Source organism: Cyanistes caeruleus, chromosome 18, assembly GCF_971803275.1.
Source record: "Cyanistes caeruleus chromosome 18, bCyaCae1.hap1.1, whole genome shotgun sequence".
Lineage (NCBI taxonomy): Eukaryota > Metazoa > Chordata > Aves > Passeriformes > Paridae > Cyanistes > Cyanistes caeruleus.
In genome coordinates this window covers 5,536,624-5,562,265 of record NC_141718.1, presented here as the reverse complement: position 1 = coordinate 5,562,265, position 25,642 = coordinate 5,536,624, and the positions used below count along the sequence as shown (strand labels likewise).

Sequence of the window (25,642 nt, the reverse complement as noted above, 5' to 3'; positions counted from 1 at the left end):
TGTGTTTATATATTTATTCATCTGAAAATTGGTCTCTTTATTATTTTCAATAAGTAGACATTTCATAGCTGTAACAGGTCATTGCTGCAGACAAATTTTCAGTCAAAATGTCCATAAAGTATTGCAAATTTGTACTTTGTTATACCTCAGACCTTTGACAGATATTTACACTAACTGTTCTCACAAAAATCCAAGACAGATCAACAGAATTTTACTTTGTTTTACAAAGCAAAGCAGTGTGCTGCATTTGTACTTCATTCAAAATGTCATGTATGATGCAATACATGTTGACATTTAGAAAATGTTAATAAAGAACACAATAGAAAACAGAAAATGTTCTAATGCAGGAAAAGATTGTTTTAGCCTATCTTGAACAAATAATCTAGAATTTTTCAGAAAACACATCAACTGAATGTATCTACAAATTGGTGAAATCATATGATGGAATCTCAGTAGCATTCTTGTGATTTTAACTGCTAGCAGATGTTTACCCCGACAGTTTACTACACTGTAAGAACATCACACCATTTTAAAGGAATGTGTTTTTATATCCCAAGAAAATTACAGCAGATGGCCATTTTCAGGGAACAAACTCCAAGTGTTATATTTATCTTCATTTAATAAACTGCTGTTTTGTTGTAAATGCATTAATTTCTCCATTATTTTTGATCAACATCTTGGTTGTGTTTTTAAGCAAAGAACTGATCACATTTACAGCAAGGCACCAAATACCTAAGAAACATTTGCAGAGGCACATGGAAAACTGTAGCTTGATCAGCTACAGAAGTGAAAGAAATTAGATAAAAGCAAAATCAATGCGGAAAAATGGAGAGAATCACTGGACATTCTCTGCCAGTACAAAAAATTATCACACTTGATTTTTCTTTGCAAAAATTAACAAAATTATTCCAAATTTAGTTCTTTCCAAAAAAAAAAAAAAAAAAACTGACCAAAGGTAAAACTGGTAAAAAAACCCAAACTATTATTAAGTTACATGCTCTCCCAAGTTTGTATTAAAAATTTTCTTAAAACTCCAGCACACACCAATACAAACTTGCAGGATTTGCCTTATGGTTTACCCACTTCTGCACTCAACTTGCAGAATTATGACCTGCAACAATTTAGAATTATATACAAATGTGCTTTTAGCAATTGAATATTTAGACAGAGACATTTCCTCAGGCTGGAAAACCCACCTTGCTGTGTGACTGCAGTGGAAGTTGGGACACCTGCCTGGTGCTGGTTTCCCAAAGCGTTCAGGGCATTCTGCACAGCTCCTGCTTGGGAAACTGTCTGCATGACCACGGGGCCCTGAGGCCTCAGGTACTGCTGCCCAGGGGCTGACACAATCTGAAGGACACTTCCTGCAGTGGAGGATTTTAACACACATTAGGGTGGAGAGACTGGAAAAGAGTAAGAGTTCTCTAGCAAAATCTATTAGTGTTGCAAGCTGATCATTATTGCTTCAAACGACGTTAAATTTTACGATGTTAAATTTTACTGGACATGTTGATTACAACAATCTGCCAAAAAATGAGGGAAACACCCAAGTATTCACAGCTGAAGAGGAGTTTCATGTCATAGGGGTATCATTCTATTCTAGGTATTTATACAGAATTTGGACAAAATCCAATCAAACGAAAAATCTTCACTTAACATTCCCTCTATTTATTTTGTTGGCCACAAAGAATCAAGATATGTCTACTCTCCTAAATTTGGAAATACATACCACCAGCAAGGGAGATTTGAGAACAAAATATATTGTAGGTAGAACATTCAGCTCAGGGCAATAGTTGTGCCAAAATTCAGATGCATGCCAATCTTGAAGTATGATTTACACAATTTCAGAACAAACCACGAATGTTCTCAGTTTTTCTGTTTCTGCTCAGCAGGGAGTTTATATCAAATAATGCCTCACCTTACTTCAGCTGCACTGCATGGGTGTGAAAACAAATCAAGTAACATTTTTGAAACACAATACAGAAAAAGAAAGTAACCATGTCTTTCATTTGATAGGCATTTATTTTTCAAGCCAGAGCTACCTTGGCTCACAGAAAATAGGAAGAGCAGGACAGCATGAGCACTGGGGATGGAAAAATCTCCAGCAACAAGGAACGTGGTGCCCATATTAAAACATGAGCATTCTGAATAATGGAAAACTGCCTGTTTTGAAATAAGTACCTTGTAGCTGCAGGGGCTGCCCTGCAGTGAGCTGGCGGAGCTGACTGTGTGACAAAGTGAACTTGTTCCCTTGGAACTGCAGAGTCACTGGGGTCTCTGGCTGAGCGATCCTGCCTTGTGCTCCTGCTATAGAAGCCAGCTGAGCTATTTTTACTACCTCACCACCTGTTAAGGAGGGAAACAGGCATTAAAAAAACCAAAGTAGGAGGCGAGTTGTTCAATATTCACAGTTCTACATTTTGGTTAGTAAACTGGTGCTGAAGCGCCTTCCATGCATAATTATACTTAGTGCATCAAAAGTGTCATATAGAAGTTAAGCAGGTATTGCTTTCTATATTTGTTGGACAAACTGGAAAGAAGCTGATTGTTTAAAGGGTAAGAACATCAACATTTTAGAAATTACCACTTTCATTAGCAAAAAAGAGCTACCTGAAAACTCATGTGACACTTTGTAACAGAACAAGTATTAAAGTGATTTCCACTGCCTTTTCAAGAGCATGAAGGAAGGGGTATGGAAGAAATTAAAATATTCCTATGTTTGGCACATCAAATACACATTTGAAATTTGCTGATGAAACATGATTCATTTTAAGCAATCTGCATTTAGACAAACCAAAAAGCTTTGAAGTGGCAAGGACCAAGCTTTTTGTGATTTAAATGCAGAAAGGTTAGAGGCATTTCAGCATTAAGTTTTACGATACTGAGAAAATACTGGTGTGAAAATTCAGCTTTTGTAAAGGCAGTGCATTACCCCAGAGATAAAATTAATACATCAGTGCTCAGTACTCTCTACACATGCTAATAGGCAGTGCACATACAACCTAAAAGCAAAGCCTCATCGCTTTTCTCTGCCTAACAGTGTCGACGCTCCTCTCCGCCAGAGAGGCCTTTAGCAGATGGATTAGTGTTTAACATGAAAGGAATAATTAGGAGAGAGCTAAAACATTTGGTCTGAAGGAAGTCTTGCCAGCAGAAGAAACATGCAGAAATAGGAGATTAAGTTGACACCGCTAATGTATGTCCACAGCAATTCTATTGTTTCTTATCCAATTTTCGATTTTCCTTGGTCATAAGCAACGTACTGAGCAAGGCTAATCAGAAGAGTGAAAAAAAAACAACGATTCTGTACACATTTTAGGGTGCCTAGTAACTTAACCTCATTGTAGTACAAAGGTGGGAGAAACCTTGAAAGGGGAGGCCACTTACTAGGCAACCGTGCCTGGGCCTGAGAGGTCAGTACGAGCCTCTGAGGCAGCACACTCTGTTGGATGGTGTGCGGGGGGACCTGTGGCTGTGGCTGGGGCTGGCCCGGCTGCGGGGCCGGCGCAGAGGTCTGGCCCCGCGGTTTCACAGGGTTGGCTGCGCTAGTTGCTGTGGTGAAGGTCGCTGCGGGCTGGTGTCTTGGAGCACTGGTGGAAGCCTGAGTTGTCTGAAACTGTGTTGCTGCAGCTGCAATCAATAAGGGTTGTTTGTGCAAGCTGTTAGAGGTTTTAACTCCGCTCTTTTTAACAACCTGCATTAAAAAGAAACCTTCCAACAGGATAATCAAACGGCTACAAGAACGGCTTTGTCCTTACAGACTGGGATTTCTAGCCACAACTCTTACTCCATCCTATTTTTACAACATTATCTACTTGGAAAGCATTGTTTAAAAGCTAAATAAATACAGAGAAGCACTGTACATTCCCATCTTTGACAGAGCATTACACGTCTTCGGGGTTTAAATACCAACTGTGACTTATTTACTCCATATGCTAACAGGTTACATAAAGCTTAGTTTTGCATTATACTGGCAGATCATACTGGAGAAACTAGCAGGGAATTTTACTGGCAATTAGTCTGTTGGTATTTTTAAGCCATTAGTATTCTAGACCATTAAGCTAGAGGGAAAAGGAGTTCTATGAAACAGACTAGCTTGGATCTGTCTAGGCTGAGGTGCAGGTGGCCAGGGTGGCACTGACTCCCTTACCTTGATTTGAAGACACCGTAGCTATGGGGGATCTGCCTCGCACTTGTCCCTGCTGAGTCACCGTCGCAGTGGTCACCGTGCGCTGGACTTGAGTGCTTGGGAAAACTACAGTCCTGCCCTCGGGCTTCTGACCATACTGAACGGGCTGGAACAACCTGGCAAGAGCAGGAAAAGTCAAAGACTATGGGAAGATCATAGTTTGGCCTTTAGACACAAACTCTGTCCTCCAAGGAACATATAAACTGACTGTGTCAGATGCTAATCTCCCTGCAGATGGCTGAAGCTGGCAAGACTCATCACTTCACAAGCATTCTGAGTAAACAGTGTAGAAAGTGATTTTGCTAAATCAAATAAAGAAAACTTTCACTGCCATACACCCAGTTTAATGCAGGATGCTTCAGAATTACAGCAAACATCTGAAAGAGGCTAGGTCAGTATCTGGGAAAAGATATATCTGAATATATCTGAGAAAAAGGGCTCCCATATAATCTCCATAGAGACATCACTATGCTGCAGGTCATCAGGCAGCTCTCTTGCATTAGAAAAATAGTTCTACATTACTTTGAGAACACTACTTCACTAGGAGAAAAATACTTTACAAAAATGTACTGCAATAAAACTTATGTCTCTTACATAACAGTGAGAGCACAGCTGACACTGCAGGCCCAACTTAGTCTTAAATTATCTTCATGCTAATTCTGCAAAACAACTCTCAATTGCCATAAACTAGGTCCAGGAACAAAGCTTATCTGCTGCTGAAGTAAAGACTATGGGAAATCCATCAACAAAGCTCAAATGGAATTGCAAGCCTCAAAGAACAGAATTCTTATTTTCAGAAGTAAACACAAAAGCAAGAGAAAAAATAATGCAAAGGTAAGCTTGAGGTTTTGTATGAATCCCACTAGCAGAGATGCAGAGAGAACTCAGTAGAGATTAGAACCACCTTTTGCTGCTGTAATTCCAGCTTAGAAGGAGTGCAGGTGTACATACCTGCTTGGTTTGAGCTTCACTGGGTTGGGTCTTGCCGGCGGTGGAGGGGAGCTGTAGATTTCTTCAATCAGCTTTCTAGTGACTTTTTGTTTTGGCAACATTTGTGCTTCATAATGAGTCATTTTGTCTTCCATTCCAATGAGATCAAAAAGAGACAAGTCCGATTCCTAGGGGTTTCAAAAAATTGTTTTATGTGATGACCCAAACAGTTAAGTCCTGTTTATGTTCAATGCTAATTAAATTTCTATATATTTACTTTTTAACTTGAAATAAATGACAAAAGTTTAAGAAATAAACTATTAATTATTAACTAAAACTGTCCAGAAACCTTGGAAATAAATCTTATACTGACAGTCCCATTTTAAGCATTAGAAGAAAAAGAACTTAAATCATTAGCCAGTTGTGGAAATTAAAGCAAAACACATTTAACAATCCATCATATATCATGGTTTCCAAAGAATTAAATAGAACTCTTTGAAGGTTAACTATCAAGCTTAAATGCCAAACTATAATTTAGGAGTAGAAAAATATGAAGGATAGAAATAAAATTAAAAAAAATATGTCAACTGCTCCATTACTCATACTTCTTTTATATTTTTTATCACGTCAAGGAGTGGGATCACTTGTTTAACAATAACAGAAATAGTGGTACTTCAAATGCATTGACAGAAGGGTACTAATTTAGTCATTGTAACAGAATGTTTACTGTTATGTAAAAAAGAGTAAGTCTTGCTTTCCTTCAGCTAGTGAAAGCAAAAAGAAAATTACAGAATGTCGTAAATAAGCACAGCACTACCCAGAGTGACTTCTTGCAAACATGAACATGATGAAAGCAAAGGTAATTTCTCTTTGACCAAGTAGTTCATGAAAAATTACTGTTTACAAACCACTTGAGAAGTTCAAACCACTATGACAAAAAAAGAGATGCAGCAAGAACACACTTGGTAGCCACAGTTATGGAAGAGTGAATTCCTTCTATTTATAAACTTCAGGTAGACTTATCACGTATAAGGAAACAGTAAGTACTGAAATTCTGCCAGGGCACTAAGAGAGGGAAAAAAACCTTAATTTTTCTACTGACCTTCCAAATATCCCTTTCCAGGGCTCGCAGCACCAGAGAGGCTGTTCTGTATTCCAGTGTTTGTGATACATAAGAGGAGCTTGAAAGCCGGGGGTTTATCAGATCAGGGTGGTTACAAATCCGCTGCAGCTGCATCAGGACGTGCAGGACACTGATGAAGTGCCCACTTTTGAGGGCTTCCTGGGTTCTGCCAAATAAATTATACAGAAAGACATTGATTTATGTGCAGCTTTTATGGAGATGTCCCTAAATCAGCAAGGTGAGAATGAGCAATGCAGTATGTTATGTGAAAGTCTTAAAACAAGTTTAGATTTCACTGAGGTCTTCTGCAGTATTTTAAGCAGCACTGTACCAAAAGTAAACTTGGAAAAGTGAAACCTAAAGACCCAGTGCTGCCTTACAATCAAATACAACCTATCCAGCTCCCCATCCTCTCTCTGCTTTGTTTGTTTCACCCCTGCACCAATCAATTACCACTGGTGGGAAGGTGGTGAGGAAAAGCTCTGGGCTTTAAATAAATGAAGAATCACTCATTGGAGACAAATATTAAAACAACGCAGCAGAAGAGCTGACCATCATAACTCAATTCTTAGGTTCCAGAAGTAAATGCATGCTTTTCACTAGGCCACAGCATCACCTGCTGTAATTCTAGTCTATAATGCAATCACATTTTATTCACAGATCATAATGAAAAATTTCAGAGAAACACTAAAACACTTCCCCCCATGGCAATATTTTTTTTCCTTGCTTAAGCACTAAAAGTGAGAGCATTTTATGTTTACTGCTTCAAGCCCTTACCCTGGTTGTAATATGACATCCTCATACATGGCTTTTTGTCGACTAGACAGACGGCACTTGAGCACGTGTTCATATTTCTTTGTGAGCTGCTTCTCAACATCCCTCTTTGATCTCCGCAAAATAAACGGCTGAATCATCTGAAACGTTTCAGAATTGAGAGGAAAAAAATTCTCACTTCAAAGATTTTACAACAGGAAGCTAAACTTATTCACACCTAACAGATTTGATGTGATAAACTGCATATGCTATATATAATCATACTGCTATGCGCACAGTTGTATAGACATTAATTTGCTCTTTAATTTCTGCATGGCATACTTCAAAATCTGAGCCTTGTATTATTTTAAAAAGAAATCTCCATACTCTTCTGGTAGCAGAACCCTCTGTTTTCAGCAGGATTTTCTGTCTAAACTGAACAAAGTGGGCACAAATTCTGATCTGAACCACGTATTTTCATTCCCCTTCTCCTCAACAGCGTTACTACTGTAGTAGGACACATGAGAAAAAATCACAACATACTCTGTGCAACCTGATGACCAGTTTATGGCAATAATCCTGGTTCTCTTCATTAGGTGCTTTTACTGGAAAATCCAGGTAAGGTCTGGAAATTCCGGGAATCAAAAAATGTACCATGGTCCACAGCTCCATCAATGTGTTATGCAAAGGAGTGTCTATCAGAAGCAAACGATGCTGGCTGTGAACAAAAGAAGGTTTTTAATTGACTGATTACTATGTCTTTATGCTTACTAGAGACACAGAAGAATTGTGTAAATATAATAAAATTAAACCTAGGATAAAGTATCTTTTCAATCTTGAATATACCACCAAATAGCTTCTTCATTGCAGAGTATCAGAGCATAAGGGGGAATCTGTTTGGGAGCACAGAATATCAGCAAAGAATTACAGTGATATGATAGTGGAAACAAAAAATCCCAAGCATTTCTCTGAATCCTGATTGTTTCTAATAAAAGCACTTCTCCATAGGTGCACGTCGCTCAGGAATTTGGGCAGACCAAGTCAAGAGGGTTTTTATAAATCAGCTTTCTGTTAAGAAGAGAACTGTGTGACATGAAAATAGAAAAACCCACTGCCAGTAGGAAATCAATTCTCTGCTCTGTACCTGCGGAGACTGAAAAGTGCCTCCCAGTGTTTCTCAGTCATATTCTTTATTTGCTGCATCTCATCTACTATTAAGTATTTCCATCGCATTTTCATGAATGCTGTGTGGCCTTTGAACAACTGCTTGTAGGAAGTGATGCACACATTGAAGCTGTTGGGTTCCATCCATTCCTATGGAAAAGGAAAGAAAGGATGAGACAGAAAAGTTACGGCAGAATTCCCAAATGTCTCATAACCAGCTACTTCTTCTTTAAAAAAAGACAGATATATACAGGCTAAATGTCTCAGGCAACAGTGTAGGAGTTACAAAATCCAGCACCTGTCTTTTTGCCCTAAGTTCTCTTTGGCTCCCAAAGTAGAGAAGTATTTTCAAGCCTGGGCACCAGCGTTTCAATTCCAGCTCCCATTTCAGTATGTTACAGCTCCGGACAACTACAAGGTGAGGGCCCCAGTTCCCTACAGAAGGGGAAACACAGCAGTTAACACTAGAAATAGACTCCTTAATGCAAGTGGCTTATATTCTACCTTGATTTTTTAAGTGCATTGCATTAAATTAAGCATTAAAAGTGAGATCTAATAACAACAAACAGAGGTATTTTAATGACTAATCTACTCCTGGTCATTAAACAATTGACAATTTTCTGTACTAGTAAGAATTTAGAAGTATTCAGAAGAATCTCTAAAGTGTAACAGATTGACCAGACACTATACTTGACTAGATAGCACTGTTGTCACAAAATATCAAAGTTATTCTGACACAATCTTACTCCTGTCATTAACTGAAGCCTGATACGGTTCAGTAAGGAAAAACAGGCGACCCTAGGCTACAATTCAAAAAGATAATGCTGGCCTAGTACCTGTCTAAAACTGTTAGCCAAATGAACTTACCTTCATTACAAGCCAAATGGGCAAAAAAGGCAATAATTTGCACTGTTTTCCCAAGCCCTGCCTCATCTGCCAGGATGCCATTGAGATTCTTCCTGTACAGCTTTGCCAGCCAATCCAGCCCAATCTTCTGATATTCTCTGAGAGACCCATACAACAGTGAAGGAGTGTTGTATTTTACCTGCAATGTGAGTGATTTGTTATTTTTTCCTGAATTGAATTCACAAAGCATGGCATAAAGATAAACATTCTATAGGTAACTCAAAAAAAAAAAAAAAAAAAAAAAAAGAAAAAGCAAGCAATTTCTTGCTAAAAGCTACAAAATAATGAAGAAAAAAGCATTCTTTATGTAAACATCAGCACACAGAGTAGCAGAAAATAGGGATTCTTACTGCTGTTGTTATCCTGGAGCTGCCTTTAGGTAACAACATCTCTGCTGCAGCAGCAACTTCTGCTATGTCTCGCATGTTCTTCTTGGGAGGACTCGATCTGTCCAGGCCCTTGTATTGGTCAATGCTGAGAAGGGAGTCTATGAGGACAACTTCTTTCTGGGGACTTTCCCTATCAGACATGTGGTCTTCCATTTCTAGGAGAGAGAGAGAAAAATTGCAGTGGTATCTAAAATAAATTTCAGTAGCAATCACACAAAGGGACTAAGAAGATCAGGATTCAGACATGCGTCTAAAGAAGCAGCTAACTTTCAAAAGCAATTCTATGATTTTCAAGCTAGTTCAGGTAAAATGCAAATAGCCTAAGCTCAGGTTCATATACATGTTCTGGACATTCACATTAGCTAGGCTAACATGACCATTGGCTTTTCACAACTTCTAGGGAGGTCTTCTCATTCTACTTAAAACCTATGTTCAAGTATGTAGTTTTATCATGATGTTAGCATAGAACAGAGGTGTAATTATAGCTACCTATGAAGTGTGATGTTTAATTTCGTGTAGAGAGGCTTTTCTACAGCTTAGCATTGTTCCTGAAAATCTCATATATCTTCGCTTTAAAGCAGGCAAACACTGCCCTCTTTTCACAAATTGAGAAATTTTATATGTGATTCACTCAATGTATTTTCCCCTAGAACAAAATGTCTTTTCTGTCTTTTCAGAGTCCTGAAAAGCCAAACAACTTATTTCACCTTCTAAATCAGCAGAACTACTTCTAAACATAGAGTAATTTACCTTCCTCACTGCTCTCCTCTTCACTGTCAGGCTTCGGCTGGGGCCAGTGAAAATTTTCTGCAAAGGCACCTTCATACATCTTTACCAAATCTTCCAGAGGCAATTCAGCTGAAGGTCATTAAAGGATGAAAGTTTAAAAATACCAAAACTTGGAACAATAGATACTATTAACTATAATCTCAGTACATTCTTCACAATTGCCAGTTCTCTAATCAGAAGTTAACTTCAGAGGTAATAATTAAGTGAATGATGGCAGTATTTATTTCATAACCTTGATTACAGAGAACATTTGGCATTACACCAAGCAGTTTGTTCTCATGCCTTGCTTTTACTGTATTACAAACACACCCTACAACCCTCAGTAAAACCCCAGTTGGGAAGGTAGGGGCACCAAATCCACCTGAGTAGCTGGAAGCCAATGCAAGACTTCAAAAGTTTCAAGACTGAATTTCAAAACTGGATTGTAACTCCAGGATCCCTTGTCTGAGCTGTTAAGTAGGAATGTACATGCTGGCAGTGGCAAATCAATCAGCAAAATCAGCAAACACTCTCATTAGGAGCTTGGCTGAACTGGCCAAGGGTTATAATCCCTCCAACTGGCCAGTTCACTGCAGCCACTAAGCTGCCAAACAGACCAAACAAACAGATTTGGAAACCGCATGTTCATGGCCAGGCACGCTCAGCCTAATGGGCAGCCTGCCTCTAAAAATGTGCTTTTACCAGGGTAAGTGACACATCTCTGAGGGGTACTTTGCACACATCAAGCTCAGCATAGCAATTACATTGCTAATGAGAGAGCTGCTAGCCAGAGCACTGTCCCTAAAAGCCCCTTATCTTCAGATATTTATACCCACCCCCAGCACTTAAGTGCCCTTTCAGACCTAACAAGTCAGTCACAAAACCCTTCTGAGATACTCAAGACAGGTGATGATAAAATGTCCATGTTCAAATTGATACAACCCTGGTTTTAAGTGTTTATCTTGCACTCCTAGAACTCGGATAGAGTCCTGGTGTAAGGTTTTAATGCAGAGCATCACTAAAGAACTACCTTTTCTCAAGCCACCTTGTGTGATAACTCGGGCTGCTTTATAAAGTGCAGATGTCCACCATCATCCCATAAACTGCTGCAGCTTTCCAGACAGAAAAAACTAAATACAGACTACACAGGATAGAACATCTGAATGCACTCAATTTCCCACCTCTAATCCTCTTTACAAATGTAACAAGAACTATATGTTTCCAGCTGCTGTTTCAGAGCCCAGCCCAGAGAAGAATCAAGCTACATGCCTACCTTCTTTGGCCAGATTAGACAATTCAGTTTGATGGTTTATGTTTCCTTCTTTAGCTTCTTGTTCTTCAATTGTTTCTTCTTCATCTTCAACTACAAGAAACACAAATGCAAGTCTTGGATTAAAATTATACAATAATTCAAGAGGTTTGTAATTCTATACTCCTGAAGTAAAACACAGAATATTCTAAATCTGCAAGATTTAAAAATAATTAAATATATATGGGAAAACACGATAATCTGAGAGCACCTATATTCAGTATTTAAAAGATAAATGAAGAGAGAAACACTTCTGCCTCAGGATAGAAGGCAGTTAAGTATTGATTGACAGACTTCACCACAGGTTGTTCTGTAGCTTTAAACAGGGGAGTTCCTTTGTCAGGAATATGACAGAGTGGTCACCAGAAGAAAGGACCCAAAGCAGATGGGTATTTCAGTCTAAAATCTTCAAAAGAACTTCAAGACCATAAGTGAAGCCTGACAAACAAAGTAATGAGGACATAAAGAATTAAAATCCACCAATAATGATGGCAGTGTAATTTCAAGGAAAATCCTATTTTCAAATTTTCACTGGAGCTCTTTTAGGTATAATTTACTATTTCATTGACTATCTAATGTCTCTAAAAAATGAACGCTGGTATTTGTTTTGTGAAAAGCACTGCACCCACATAACAACAGACTCAAAACCTGTGGGTTTAATATTCAACTTATGTACTATGTTATGGATGCAAAATTTTGAGAAGTGACTTACCTTCCTCATCAGTCAAAGATGTGCTTGCCTTTCTTTTCCTTCCAGATGATGAACACCCCTAACATTAAATAAATGTAATATTTAAAATAATAGAAAACAAAAGATAAGCAGGGGGCTTTGTTTGTTTTTTAAAGATAACAAAACATGCCTTGCAGTCCCAAAAGCATTTGCTGATACACGCTTAACACCTCTTAGCACTCCCCTGGTCATGCAAAAACAGAAACTTTGCTTCTCAACTGATGGGAGTGTGCAGCCACTGCTTGTGGGTCAAATTATTCAGGTCCAGCTGTGGTACAAAACTTTTACTCAGGCTGGTTCAAGGCTGAATTTTTTCACTAGTCAATAAAAAACTGATATGGCACAGGCCTACAATTGTCTCAGCATCCAGTGCACTCTGTAGAATTGCTTAGCCTGTGCCAATTAACTCTCACAGCCAATGCTGGGCCACAGTTTGGCTGATAACACATGCTAAAGCTTGTTCCTAGCAGGAAATTCAGATGCAGGCATTCTGCTTGGTGGAGGGGGAGTATTCCAGCACATGGGCATCAGCTGTGCCACTACAGATGGCTCAGGGCCTCAAATCCCTTGTCCATTTTTTTTTCCAATTGCACAGACACAGCCAAGGAGTCCTTAGCACACATTCTATCCAGGAGAAAAGATATCTGTTTTATTCAGTTTGATCCATTCTGCAACATACACCTCCATCTCTCAGCAGATAAATTTCTGCTAAACATCTGAAAATGAGTTTCATGACCCACAAAGTCTACCCCTGGCTCCTGTAGATGAAACTCCTGACAAAGTCTGGCAATTAATTTGTAAAGTTTTTCAGTCTTCAATCTCAGAATGAATGATTCACAGCCATTAAAGATATGTACCAGCCACAATCTGCTTTCCTTCCTAACCAGAAAAGAAAAATTATACTTGTGCTTGTGACTGAATGTTCATTTGTCAGTAACTACAGTGAAATCATCTTATCAGTGCCATGTATATTAAAAAAAAAATCACCTTTACCAAAACTCTTTCACATACTTAGTCACATTTAAACTAATTTGATAGCTTTTTCAAAAAACAGAAAGACTTACCATTTCACTTTCTTTTTCCAAATAAAGGTCCTCTTTTGTATCCTTGCCTGGAAAATTATTACACTTGATGTATGTATTCATCACTTAGCAATTTTACATTTCTTGCATTAACTTTTAAATGTATTCAAAGCAAAATACAAAAAGTATTAATAAAATCTAACACAAAAATATAAAAACCCATAACTCATGATTCAGATCTACTCACAAGCTATTATTAGCAACTCACAATTTTACTGTTAACTAGTTCAAGCTGCACTGAGTGGAATTATATAAAACAATATCATCAGAATTCAGACTATATTTGTTATGAAATGGAATACAATTACCTTTCCTTGAAAATCTTTTTAAATTCAAAGCCTTTTTCCTTTTCTCTTGAAATTCAATTTGCAGTTTAATTTCAACAACCTGAAACGTAAACCAAGTCTAATAAAGCACTTTAATTTTACAAATAATCTACTGAAGATTAAAAAACCACCACAAATTGCTCAAGTTTTAGTGTGTAGGTACTTTACCTGCTCAATGTTAGACCAGAAATACTCTATTTCTCTAGCAATGGATGCTGCAATTCTCCTCAGTTTGTTCTGTTCTTCCCTTTTAGCTCGCTCTTCATTAAGTTTCTTTTCTTCATGGTAACGAGCCACAGTTCTTACCATCTAAAATACCATGAAATACTGAATTAGGTTACCCCAAAATACGTATCACTGCATTTCTTAAGATTATAGTGGTAATCAGCAGCCAGATGTTGACCATAGCTTTACACACAATGCACTTACCTCCAATATTTCTAATTCTTACCATGCCAGTAAAGCAACAGACATGAAACTCAAAGAAAAAAAAAAAAATTCAACTATAACTAAGCAATCAAGTAGGAAACTCTTAATTCACTCTCTGAATACAAAAATTAGGAAAAAAATCCACTGAAATTAGCAGCAAACACACAAAAGAAATCTTTTTTTTCAGACAGCACATATGAAGTCACAGAAATCACACCACAAAATGTCAGAGACCAAAGCTGAAATGAGTTCAAAAAGAGTGTACATACATGAGTGAAAGATCAGTCAATGGCTGTTAAGACTGACTTGATTGCAACCTTTAGCTCAGGAGGTCCCTAAAACATTGACTTGCAGAAGTTTGGAGCATAGTGCCAGGGGAAGGATCATTTCACATTTGCCCTTCCTGTTTCTCCTATTCTTAAAAACCTACCATTGGCCACAAGTGGAAATCCAGATTTAAATTATATTCAAAATGCAGATATTTATTGTACAAAACAATACACTTATTTCAATATTTTGCTTGTGAGCTTCCACCATTTCAAAACATACAGTAGAAAAAACATGGCAATCTAAACTAATGACCTTCAGTTGCTCTCTTCATTACCCTAAGTTGGTCATGAATGTATCAAAAAAAGATGCAACATTGCTGGTATCCATAGAAAACCCTTGCTTACTGTAAATTAACAGATTTTAAATATTTCATCCCACACCATACAAATTTTCATTCCACTACTGTATTCCTGCTGTGTTGCTCTCTTCCCCTATGGAAACAGTTCTCTACCATGTTTCCACTACTGTCTTTACTCTTATTTTTCAGTGAGATTAAGAAAAAAGAACTGGACAGACAACCACACCCAAAGGAAGTTATTTACAAAATTCTGTATTTACTCTTTACTGGCAGGAAATAACTTATTTGTGAGACAGATATGACAACTCTATTTTTTATTTAAATATAACCCAGCCAACATATTGAGTGGGTTCCTAAACAAGCTGTTTGATTTCCTGAAGAATAAAATCTATAAACTGTTATTTGCACCCACACTCTGTACAATTATCCAGTCTGTCTCAAGTGCCATATCCAAAACTGACAACATAACTTCTCATTTAAGGTAAAAGTTAGTGCCATGCTTTTCCTTTACTTCTCTCTGTACCAAAAGATATCTCAATAGCTTTGCTCCCAAATTGAGTGATATCAACATTTATTGTTCTGAGTTATAAAATGCTTTTCAAGTACCTTCTTAGCAGTTGCCATCTTCCACTTTCTCTCCTGCGCAAAATCAGTTGCCATCCACTGCATTTCTTCCAGCAAATAATCCCAGTGGGATTTTGGTCTTGGAGCCTCTTGGAGTTTAGGCAGTCGCCTGGGGGACCATAAACCTTCCTTTCTCAGTTCTGCTATCCGCTGATGGATTTGATTTTCCTTAGAAAGAAGTACAGAGACTTACAATGAAGCTACAGGATGCACCTGAAGTCACAGACTTGAAGAAAAATATTAACTGCTTCCAATTTATTAAATTAATTGACAGGAAAAGAAAAAGTGCAAAAGCATGACACAGAAAATATCTTACCAGCTTGACTTGCTCAGCCAGTTTGTCTTGAGTGTTTTCCTGCGGCAACACTGCTGCATTCTGAGCTGGACTTTGTGTTTTGGGTGCTGCTGCTGCTGCTGCTGCTGCTACTGCTAAGCCAGGAGGCTTGGATGCAATAGGAGACAGGGACTTGTTGGTTGCTGGAGAGGTCCTGTTTGTTTGCACTGGGTATGGAGAAGGCGGTGTTGTGCCTGGGATCGCTGCTGGAGCGATGGATGAGGTAGGTGGCAGTGGATTTGCTGCAAGACGCTGAGAACTCTGAGCAGGATCTGCAGATGGTCGTGTCAGAGTCACAGTCTGCCCAAGAAACACACTGGTTACTGATGAGTTGAGGATTCAAAACCTAGTCTACACTACAGCAGAAAGGATTTAAGTGTCCAGTGGAATTAAAAGATGAAGACATGGCTCCTAAGATTTCACTGGCCATGGAAACAAACACATCCACCCCACTAACGCCCCCGTACCTGTTGCTGTATCGCAGCTTGCGGCTGCGACACTTGGTTGGGCGTCTGTCCTTGCACGTGGATTGCTGGTGGCACCTGCTGCTGCAGCGGCGCTGGAAGCGGAGCGGCCGTCAGGGGCACGCTCTGGGGCTGGATCTTCACCTGGATCTGTGGCTGGGCTGGAGGTTCCACCAGCTGAGGCTGCTGCTGCGGGAGCTGCAGGGTGGCCGGGAGCGATGCCATGGGGACGTTGGCGGGCTGCAGGCGCGCCGGCAGCTGCGGCGGTGGCGTGTGCAGGCTGGCCGCGTTCTGCACCGGAGGGCCCTTGGAGGGGTCGTACTGCTGCTGGCTCTGCTTCTGCCCCGTCAGCTGCACCGTCTGGGGAGTGGGAGGCATCCCACCTGCAGGGCAAGAGGAGACAAGGTACAGGTGAGATTAAAACGTCCCATGCTCTCTGTTGATTTAAGGAGGAAATCGACTGCAAATAGAGTGGTTTTGTTACTTACTTTGCCACAAGACACCATCACTTGAAAATACCACATCACAATCACAAAATAAATCACCATTACAATAAACAACAAAGTACTTCATGCACAGGACTGTAACTAGAATTTGGAGCACAGCAACTAAAAAAGAGCATGTCATTATAGGTCTTCTAAATTTCGTATACTCAAAAAAAAAAAAGGACTGGTGAGCTAATGGAATTTAACCTAAAAAACCAGCATAACGTCTAAATGCTACTCAGGTCTTTCTAAGAACACATTCACTCTAACACATATTCTAAGGCTTGGCATGACTAATGAATAAAAATTTGTCATGATGTTCCAATTTTGTGGTTTCCTTTTGAGAAATCATTGGTTCAGTTCCAGAATTCTCAGATTGGCCATTTTGCATCAGCACCTGTGACGTATTTCCATGCCCACATGCACCTTTGGAGCCCGTCACTCAGCTCCTTAAACAAATCAGGCATTGCATACCAAGTATTAATTTACATGGAGAAGTGTGTGGTGGGACTAGGATCTTGGCAGGCCGGAAGCCCAAGTTTCTAGTTCCATCACCAACATCTCCTTGTGAAATTAATGTGCAACTGGCATGTGGTGACACAGTACCTTGTGCTGTTGGCATTAGCTGTTGAAGAGGAACTCCTGAAGCCACACCCGGGTGCTGAAAAACCATCCCATGACGGCCCACTTCAATTCGTGGTCTCTTAGACGAATCTGTGATATTCAAATTCCATTTATGGCATGGTATAATGGAATGGGTTCAATTTTACAAAGCAAACTACTACACATGATTCCAACATCAGCTCCGAAAGCTACAACTACTGTACATGTGTAGCATTTATGAAGAACATGCTCCAGGGGCAGAGTCCCTCTGACTTCAAGTTGGCCATCTCCAATCTTCTCAGCCAGAACAATCAACCTAACCATGTTTCCATGCCTGCCAAATCCAGGCCTATCTACTGGGAGTGGAGTGCACTCTTCCCACAGCACCAGTCACAGTAGATAGTCCTAAGGATCCGGCGATTCCCAAGGTGAGGCAAAAATGTATTTCAATGCAACAGTGGGCTCCAGTCACTGTTTGGAAAAAAAAAGAGGATGGGAGTGGAGTTTTGCCTGTGGAACATACCTGCTGGTGCAAGGGCCTGCTGCTGCCTCTTAAAAGCTTCAATCTCTATGGTGCTCACAGTCCCCATCGCTGCAGTCCCTGTATGCGTTTGCTACAGGGAAAAGAAAACAAATCACAGAAGTTCAATCTGCAGATGGTCTGACACCAGGAGAGAATTTACAAATGGATCTAAGGAGGCCAGCACAGAACAAGTCCTTCAGAACAGCTGTACAACAAAGGAAATAAGACTTATTCAATATCTGCTATGAAGTTTTAGCAGTCCACAATGCACAGATATTCTTTGTTGAATTTAAATTTTACAGTGATGAAGTTGGTTATATATAATGCACACCTACATTTTGTTAAGTGATCCCAAACTCAGGAAAATGGGATATGTACGAAATAAACTTGCCCAGTATTTTTTGTTACCTTTTCCCTTTATTTAATGGAATTTTTCATTAGTGTATTACATCTGTGTGGAACATCAGTAACACACAAATTCATTCTCATTCTGAAAACAGTTTAAGTTTATTTGAGTCTCCAGCACTCTCACTCTCAGGACAGAACTTTGTGAGAGTTACCATTGAAATGTTTCAGGAAAAAGCTAGGAAATGGAATAAAGAACCTCAGCCAAGGTACACAAGTTCCAGTTCCAGTTTTCCAGATGCTGGACCTGTTTGCACAGCTGGAAAAATGAGTCTCATGAACAAACCCAGTGAGGAGAAACAATATTGCCATAAGGCTAAGGTGACATCAGAGCTCACCAGAAATTACTATCCATTTTGTCTGAGGATAAACAGCGCACAAACTATGAGTTAACAAGCCTGGATGAGCACTATTGATACTGAAATGCAAATGGAATCACTGGGCTCTGATTCAGCAAGCTGGAATTTAGCTTCAGTAAGATTACACACTGCATTCAAACTTTATTTTTAAATCACTACATTTAATATCAGCAATGATGGCAAGAACCAGAGAATCCTTTCAGCATCAAGCACAGGTGACAGGCTGATGTACAGGATTACTGTAGCAAACAAATTTGGGTATATGACAATTTTCATGCTCTTTGGGCTCTCAGCACACTGGCAAGTACTTATTAATGTCCACCAGTGTCTGTGCAAGTCCAATTCCTTTCAGTGAGTTTCCAAGTTATTTTTAAATTCTCCTCAATATTTGGCCATGCTGTACCAAATATTCTACTATGAAACTTGCTTTGAGAAAAATAAGGGCTATCCCAAAAAATGCCTTAAGAGATTCCATCAGAAAATACAAACACAGACTTTATGTCTGGCAGTCTCTGTGTCTTGGGAAATGAAATAATTTAGCACTCTAGTTCTCAAAGTGGACTCTTCTAATGGTGAGAGCCTTAATGTTTAATGTATCATGGTTTAAAGTATGTTGAGGTATAGTAAGGGTTTGCAAATGTTGTAAAAAAATTTTATGACAACATAGACAGTAATTTCCCATTAAAATGTTTTACTTAATTCACAGGTATTTCCTTCTCTGATTTTAACCAAAATTTTACCACTGTAAATTAAACCCACAGAGGGAAACACCAGTCTATACTGAAATATATCACAGCAGTGACATCCTGCATCTTCAGTGCTTCACTGCATGGCATTAATAATCACAGCCAACATCACCTACAATGTCTGGGTTTCAAATGCTCCTCTTGAAGCTGAATATATCTCACGCCCCTCAGACTCCACCAATAGCTATGAATTAATAACAATCTCTTTGCTGCTCTGAGGGCATCTGTGGCCACTCCAGCGATAAAGCTACAGCCTTAAAATGTAAATTCTGGTTTTAAGTATCTCTGACTCATATCCATGGTTCACTGCCATTTCACACTCAACAGGGATTAAGTTTTAAAATACTTGTCATAAGGTAGACGTGCAGCATATTTCAGGTCCAACAGCCAGTGTCTGGCAGAGCATCATAGACCTGGGAATTTACAGAATTTTCGAAATAAGCCACAATAATTGATTTTGTAAATGCTACTAAATTGACTAACAAATTCAGTTTATGTTCCATTTGCATCAAATGCTACTGAGACATCAGTTTAAGAAATTATATTCTTCAAACTCCTCATTAAATGCTATTTATTTCACCTGCTCTCTCCCTCTGGATGACTGCATACTCACAGTATCTCTACTTTAGGATTTTTGACTGACATTTTCTCAAGAATATGCCTCCCAGCTGTCTGCATTATCACCGTGTAATTTAGGCCAGACTCTTCAGAGAGCAGACATGTTATGTCTTTATAAATTGCAGTCACATACCACTAATATTAGACTAAAACTGTCCCAACTTTAATTAAAATAATGTAGCTGTCCCGAGGTCATGATTATGCAGCACACATACAATAATCACTCGGAGTGCTGCACTTCTGCACTGGGATTTGAATGGTGATGCTGATTGGGGCACATCATTTCTCCATAAACAGCTGCAAAGACCAGGACTGATGGAAAGAAATGCCACTTTCTGTTAGCAGTTTGTGCCAAAAGGTCAGTACCACACAGAGAGTTTTGTACATTTTTAGCATGAACCAGTTGCCCTGAAACTGGTCTGACACAGTACAATACCTTCAAAAGTATCATCACTGCTGCAGCTACAGCTTGGTGATAAGCCTAATCACTACAATAAATTACTTGATATAATATTAGGTATTTTAAACAGCTTAAATGAAGCCTGACTACCGAAGGAGACTTCCAAGATCTATCAGTACTGGCCCTAAGGAAGAGCTCTCAGTGCAATCCCCTTTGCTGCACAACTCCTTTGTACAATATCACAGAGAACATGCCATTTGTTACACACAGAAACACAACCCAGCTTGTATTTCATTTCACTATCCATTTCCAAAGCCTAGATAAAAGGCAGCACAGCCTGTACAGCTGCTGTGGTACAGCACAGTAATTCACCCTGTAACACCTGCTAAGCATATAATTGAGCTAAAAGGTAAATATTTTAGTTACAGATGGAATTAGGGTATATTACTTCTCAGGGTATGTATGCCATGATGTCTGGGTAACAGAGTTGAAGGCAGCTGCATAAAACCACACCAAACTGAAAAGTTTCATCATCACTGATCCACAAAAAATTTAACTTATTATCACATTTATTTCATGGCTTTCTCCAGTGTTCCTCATGAAAAATGAAAAAAAAAAATTGTTAAAAAGGACTTTTAAATAAAAATAAGCACTTCTGTTTCTTCTTCCCAACATTTATGGCAGAGCTAATGGAAAGCAGTTAATTATTTAAAACAAATAGTGTCAGAGGATTAGTATTGTTGTTTAACACATTTCAGGGAAGGCAAATCCAAATTCTTTTGTAGCCACACTCAAAACCTTTAATACATAAGGGGAAGAAAAAAAAAGAAAAGAATTTTAGAAGAAATCCACAATTACAATGCCACAGACAAAGAATCCATATTATCACTACGCAGAATGCACAAATGAACCAAATGCATTAGGGATACAAAAGACAAACAAACCAAAGTGAAAACATTCAAGCTGAAAGTTAATGCAATAAGCCAGCAACCTGGAGACAAAGCTTTAACTTCCTCAAGGCTTCAGTTATACTGATGCATTTGAAGACTGCAAAGGTTTTTTGGTTTTGTTTAGATGATAAGGGATGGGCTCTTGGGAAAATTCTAATTCATCTAAGAAATATCAAATCTGAATGAAGAAAAAAAATCTGGGATGAAACTACATTTTAGAACCATTGAAAAGTACCTGAAATGGTTGCTGCTGGGATGAAAAAGCAGCAGAAACATTTGGAGGAAGCTGGGTTGCTATAGCGACAGGAGTACCAGTCTGCCCATCCTTTCCTGTCACAACCTTTACCTGAGAGAAATATTTTGGGAAAAAAAAAAAAGAAGGGAGAATCATTTTCTTTTTAGAAGTTTTTCTTTCTTTTAACTGTTCAACACACTCCTTTGGTACTGATGGCACCTCACTGAAGAGGGGATAATAACTAAACCACCATCAGTACAGCTTGTTTCGAGCACAGCCCATTTTTAGAGTTCTGTCTTACTTTTAATAGCAGAACAGAGCACAGCCTTGACTGTTTATTGTGACTTCTCGTCACTGGAAACATTTTCTTAAATCCAGTTAACATAAAAGTGTGTTTTAAATTTAATGATTGCTGCTGCTAACGGACAACAAATTAGCATGACAGACAGTTTGAACGTAAGAGAGCTTCAACATTTATTTAAGCAATGAGCACAGCCACCATTCACTCTCCCCCTGAATTCCCAAAGAGATCAACCTTCCAGGCGAGGGATGAAGCGCGTTGCTTTAGCAGAAAGTGATAAAGAGGGGGAGGGGGAAATAAAACAGAAGGCGACAACAAAATACAAAGAAAGAACATACTCAAAAGATGTCTTAATCTTTCAGAAGGATTCATCACTTGAAAACACATAAACACTTCTGCTGTTGCATTTTGCAAAATTCTCCAGCAGTTACAGGGACAAGCAGCTTCCACAAACAAAAGAGGATCCACCACGAGAAGGCAGTGAAGTACAGTAAATTCTCTACCCCAAACACCATGGGGTAGAGCCTCAACTCATTTAAAGTGTAGCAATGCCACTGACTTCAAGGAACCTGTACCATTTACACCCACTAGAGATCCCTCAAAGTGTGCAGATGGTAGTTAAAAATACCTGGTTATTTCAGCTGACAAACACGCAACCCAACAAGAACACCTAAACAATTTGACAAAACACAAACCAGGTGAAAAAAAAAAAAATACCGAATATCCATTGTCAATAAATTACAGTAACAAGCTAGCTTTTATATTACTATATAAAGTAATGATTCCTTCAAAATTGTCAATAACTGTCGCAAGCAGAAATGTATTTTCCTAATCAAGAAGTTTAGACAACAAAGCAATGAATAAATTAAACTTCAGCCTAATATTCTGTTAAAATTTCCCACCAATTCCAGCTGAAGGCATGACTAATGATTCATACCTAAGAGTCATGAAATTTCAGTGAAGGCACTCATTTCCCAAAGGTAGTTAAAGGTTCTTTACATAATATTGGTTCTTCTACACTCTGGCAGCTATATACCCTTAGATATTTTCACAAATTTTCGAAGATATTTATGCATGCCAAGTGGTGCAGGGGCATCAGTTCTATCCACCCTGCTGCAACCACTTGCCATGTTGGTTTGTGGGCAGGCTCTGCACCAGACCAGTGCTCCAGCAGCCACATATGGGTACAAACATGCAGGAAAAGCTGCACAGCACCTGTCAGTGGTGAGCTTCCTTCAAGTTCTTTGCCATTAATGAGCAGTGAATTCAAGCTAGTTAGTAATTTAAACCTTTGCATAAACAACAAAATGAACTTGTCAATGTCCAGCATGTAAGTGCTGGTTGCTAATCCTTTAAACAGCAACTCACACACAGAGCTCCAGGGCACCACATGACTGTGGACCACTACACATGTTCTCCCTCACTAATTAGATTAATTCACATTTTTTGTTGGCTGCAGCAACATTGAACTTCAGTAACATCTATGATTGGAAGATCCATGAGTCAGGTTAACCTCTTGTAATGCTTTTGCTTATTCCTTTTTGGTTTGTCCAAGTCTAGTTAAGTGAAATTAAAACTATGATTCCTAGTCATAACCATTCTGAGATCTTAAAATCATTTCCACACTTCTACCATCTTTACTTGTGTGCAACTAGGACAGTTAAAGCTCCCTCTCTATTCTTTAATTTTAAATCCATAAATCTAACAGCACACTCAAACCGACCCATCAAATCACACTACCCAGCAGAACTGCATTCTCTCAGACCAACTATTTTATGAAAAACTGCCATACTTCATCAAGCAAAAATTGTTCTTCATGTCCTGTCCCATTCTTTAATACTTCACAATCCCAGTGCTACAACTTCATCCACGATTTTATTCCAACAAAGTTTCTTACCTCATCATTGATGACCTCAGATTGTTCTTCCTCTTCTTCCTCCTCCAGATCCAAGTCATTTTGCCTCAGGTATGCTTGCAGAGGAACACAATGTTTCTTCTTAAAAGCTAAGAAGTCCATCATATTCCCTTGAAGATGTTGCAGGAAGAACAGTTCAATCAAACATTCCTTAAAAGTTTCCTTAAGAATTTCCATCTGCTTGTGGTGATGATCCAAACACAGTTTTCTCATTTGAGCAGTTTCTTGGTTTGCAGGAGGAATCTCCTCCAACTTTTTGGGTTGTTTTTTCACTGTTGTGTTAGCTGTAGGAGTGAGAGGAAGACTCGACAGCCCCTGTGGCACAGTGGCCCGTGAAGGACTTGTGGGAGGAGGAGGTGATGTCATTCCAAACGCACTTGGTCCTCCAACTCCTGCTATCAATCCACCAGAAGTCCTGTCAAATCCAATGGGTCTACTCAGCTGCTGCCCCTGAAGCACTTGCTGCTGCTGTTGCATAAGTTGCCCCTGGATAATATTGCTGATTTGGGGTGGCAAGCTGGTCGTTGTGATGTGGCCCGGGCTAGTCAAGGATTGCATATTTGCCCCGCTGGCCACAGGGCTCTGAGGCCCGAGGTGGTGGATGGTGCCCCCAGACTGCGAGTGAGGCTGCGAAAGCCTGCGCTCCCTCACCGTGGCAGGCGTCCCAGACGATGGAAGCTGCACTTGTGCAGCAGCTCCTTGAGCAATTTGTGCAATTCCCGGCCCTTCTTGGTACACGAAGTGTCCGCCGTTGGAAGGACTCAGGCTGATCTGTCTCACGAGCACGCTGGCATCCACAAAGCCCCTTGTTGGGCTCTGGCTGCACATGCCCAGGCCAGGCCCGGGAGTGCCTGCCCGGACGTTGGGCAGCGCCTGCACCGGCACCGGGTTAGGCTGCGTGGGGCTCTGCGACTGCACTTGCTGCGGCAGCGGAGAGGTGACCTGGATGTACGAGGGGGATCCATGCTCAAAGCGCCTCTGCTGAGGGCTGAACTGAAAGCTCGGGGACGTCGGGTTTGGAAGCGGCAGCGGGGTGAGAGTTATCTGCTGGTTCCCCGAGGCCACCGGGCCCACGTTCTGCAGGGTGATGTTCACATTCTGCCCCGCCACCGGGCTCCGGCTCATGATAAACTGCTGGATTTGGTAACTGGGCGACTGCGGCGCCGAGGGGCTCGCGGAAGGCGCAAAAGAGGCTGCGGGAGACTGGGGCAAATTTGCCTGTTGTTCTTCTCCCTCACTGCCTGTGAAGGACCTGGATCTCTGGAGCTGGCGCTGGGCATTCTGAGGACCATTGCCATGGTGCATTCTCACTGATCTAAGGTTTTATAGAATACGCTAAAGAAATACACAAAAACAGACATTCAGGAAAGGTAAAAACTCTTCTGCAAGTGAAACTACTTAACTACAGCTAGAAAGATTACCTTTTATTTCAAATGTTTAGAATGATCTATTCACTGGCATCTCAGAACAACAAAATCTTACTTAAATCCCTCATAAATTTCTCTAGCTAGTACTGCTATTGAATAGTCTTATAAATGCTGTGTTCCCCTTAACTAGGTAGAAACAGGACTTTTTCCCTTGCTGTGGAACTTCAAAAAACGATGGTCTCCAGTATCAAAGTCATCTACTCTCTTTTCATGTTATTACCAATGTTTCAGTAGCAACTAAAAATAAGAAAATGGACAGGCTATTCATTTGTTTTCTAGCTACTGAAGGCCAAGTCATCCAATTGTATGGAAAACTACTGTACTTGATGCTTAACTTTGCCTTCTCTTTCCTTCAGAACACATAAAGAGATGAAAAATAATCAAATCTGCATTTCATTAAAAATGCTGTTTATTGAGTTAAGCTACGCAGAAATCCCAAAACATTCTGGTTTTCCATTTCAATCACAGACAAACAAAAATTCCAATGACATGCACTGACAGGTAGATTCAGGACTGGGAGTCACATA

At 39.7% G+C, this 25,642-nt stretch overlaps 1 protein-coding gene across 17 annotated transcripts in view; it reads right to left on the bottom strand.

Annotated features, from left to right (window-relative positions):
* Positions 1 to 25,642, bottom strand: part of LOC111936489 (E1A-binding protein p400) — a 46,886-nt gene that overhangs the window by 19,737 nt on the left and 1,507 nt on the right. For 7 of the 17 annotated variants that reach the window (XM_086856528.1, XM_086856534.1, XM_086856531.1 and 4 more), the window contains exons 2-23: positions 23,671 to 25,023; positions 17,760 to 17,850; positions 16,152 to 16,531; positions 15,667 to 15,984; positions 15,333 to 15,518; positions 13,838 to 13,978; positions 13,652 to 13,730; positions 13,326 to 13,372; positions 12,244 to 12,301; positions 11,496 to 11,585; positions 10,205 to 10,312; positions 9,416 to 9,609; positions 9,027 to 9,204; positions 8,458 to 8,594; positions 8,140 to 8,309; positions 7,539 to 7,713; positions 7,020 to 7,156; positions 6,222 to 6,408; positions 5,141 to 5,307; positions 4,151 to 4,305; positions 2,182 to 2,346; positions 1,197 to 1,364 (exon numbers count right to left, since the gene is read on the bottom strand). In XM_086856528.1, the coding sequence (XP_086712654.1) occupies positions 1,197 to 1,364; positions 2,182 to 2,346; positions 4,151 to 4,305; positions 5,141 to 5,307; positions 6,222 to 6,408; positions 7,020 to 7,156; positions 7,539 to 7,713; positions 8,140 to 8,309; positions 8,458 to 8,594; positions 9,027 to 9,204; positions 9,416 to 9,609; positions 10,205 to 10,312; positions 11,496 to 11,585; positions 12,244 to 12,301; positions 13,326 to 13,372; positions 13,652 to 13,730; positions 13,838 to 13,978; positions 15,333 to 15,518; positions 15,667 to 15,984; positions 16,152 to 16,531; positions 17,760 to 17,850; positions 23,671 to 24,993 (4,654 nt within the window). In that variant the 5' untranslated portion in view covers positions 24,994 to 25,023. Of the gene's footprint in view, positions 1 to 1,196; positions 1,365 to 2,181; positions 2,347 to 3,387; positions 3,631 to 4,150; positions 4,306 to 5,140; positions 5,308 to 6,221; positions 6,409 to 7,019; positions 7,157 to 7,538; positions 7,714 to 8,139; positions 8,310 to 8,457; positions 8,595 to 9,026; positions 9,205 to 9,415; positions 9,610 to 10,204; positions 10,313 to 11,495; positions 11,586 to 12,243; positions 12,302 to 13,325; positions 13,373 to 13,651; positions 13,731 to 13,837; positions 13,979 to 15,332; positions 15,519 to 15,666; positions 15,985 to 16,151; positions 16,532 to 17,239; positions 17,348 to 17,759; positions 17,851 to 21,472; positions 21,584 to 23,670; positions 25,024 to 25,642 lie in introns of all 17 variants that reach the window. The other 10 variants (XM_086856521.1, XM_086856523.1, XM_086856524.1 and 7 more) reach the window with 5 other exon arrangements.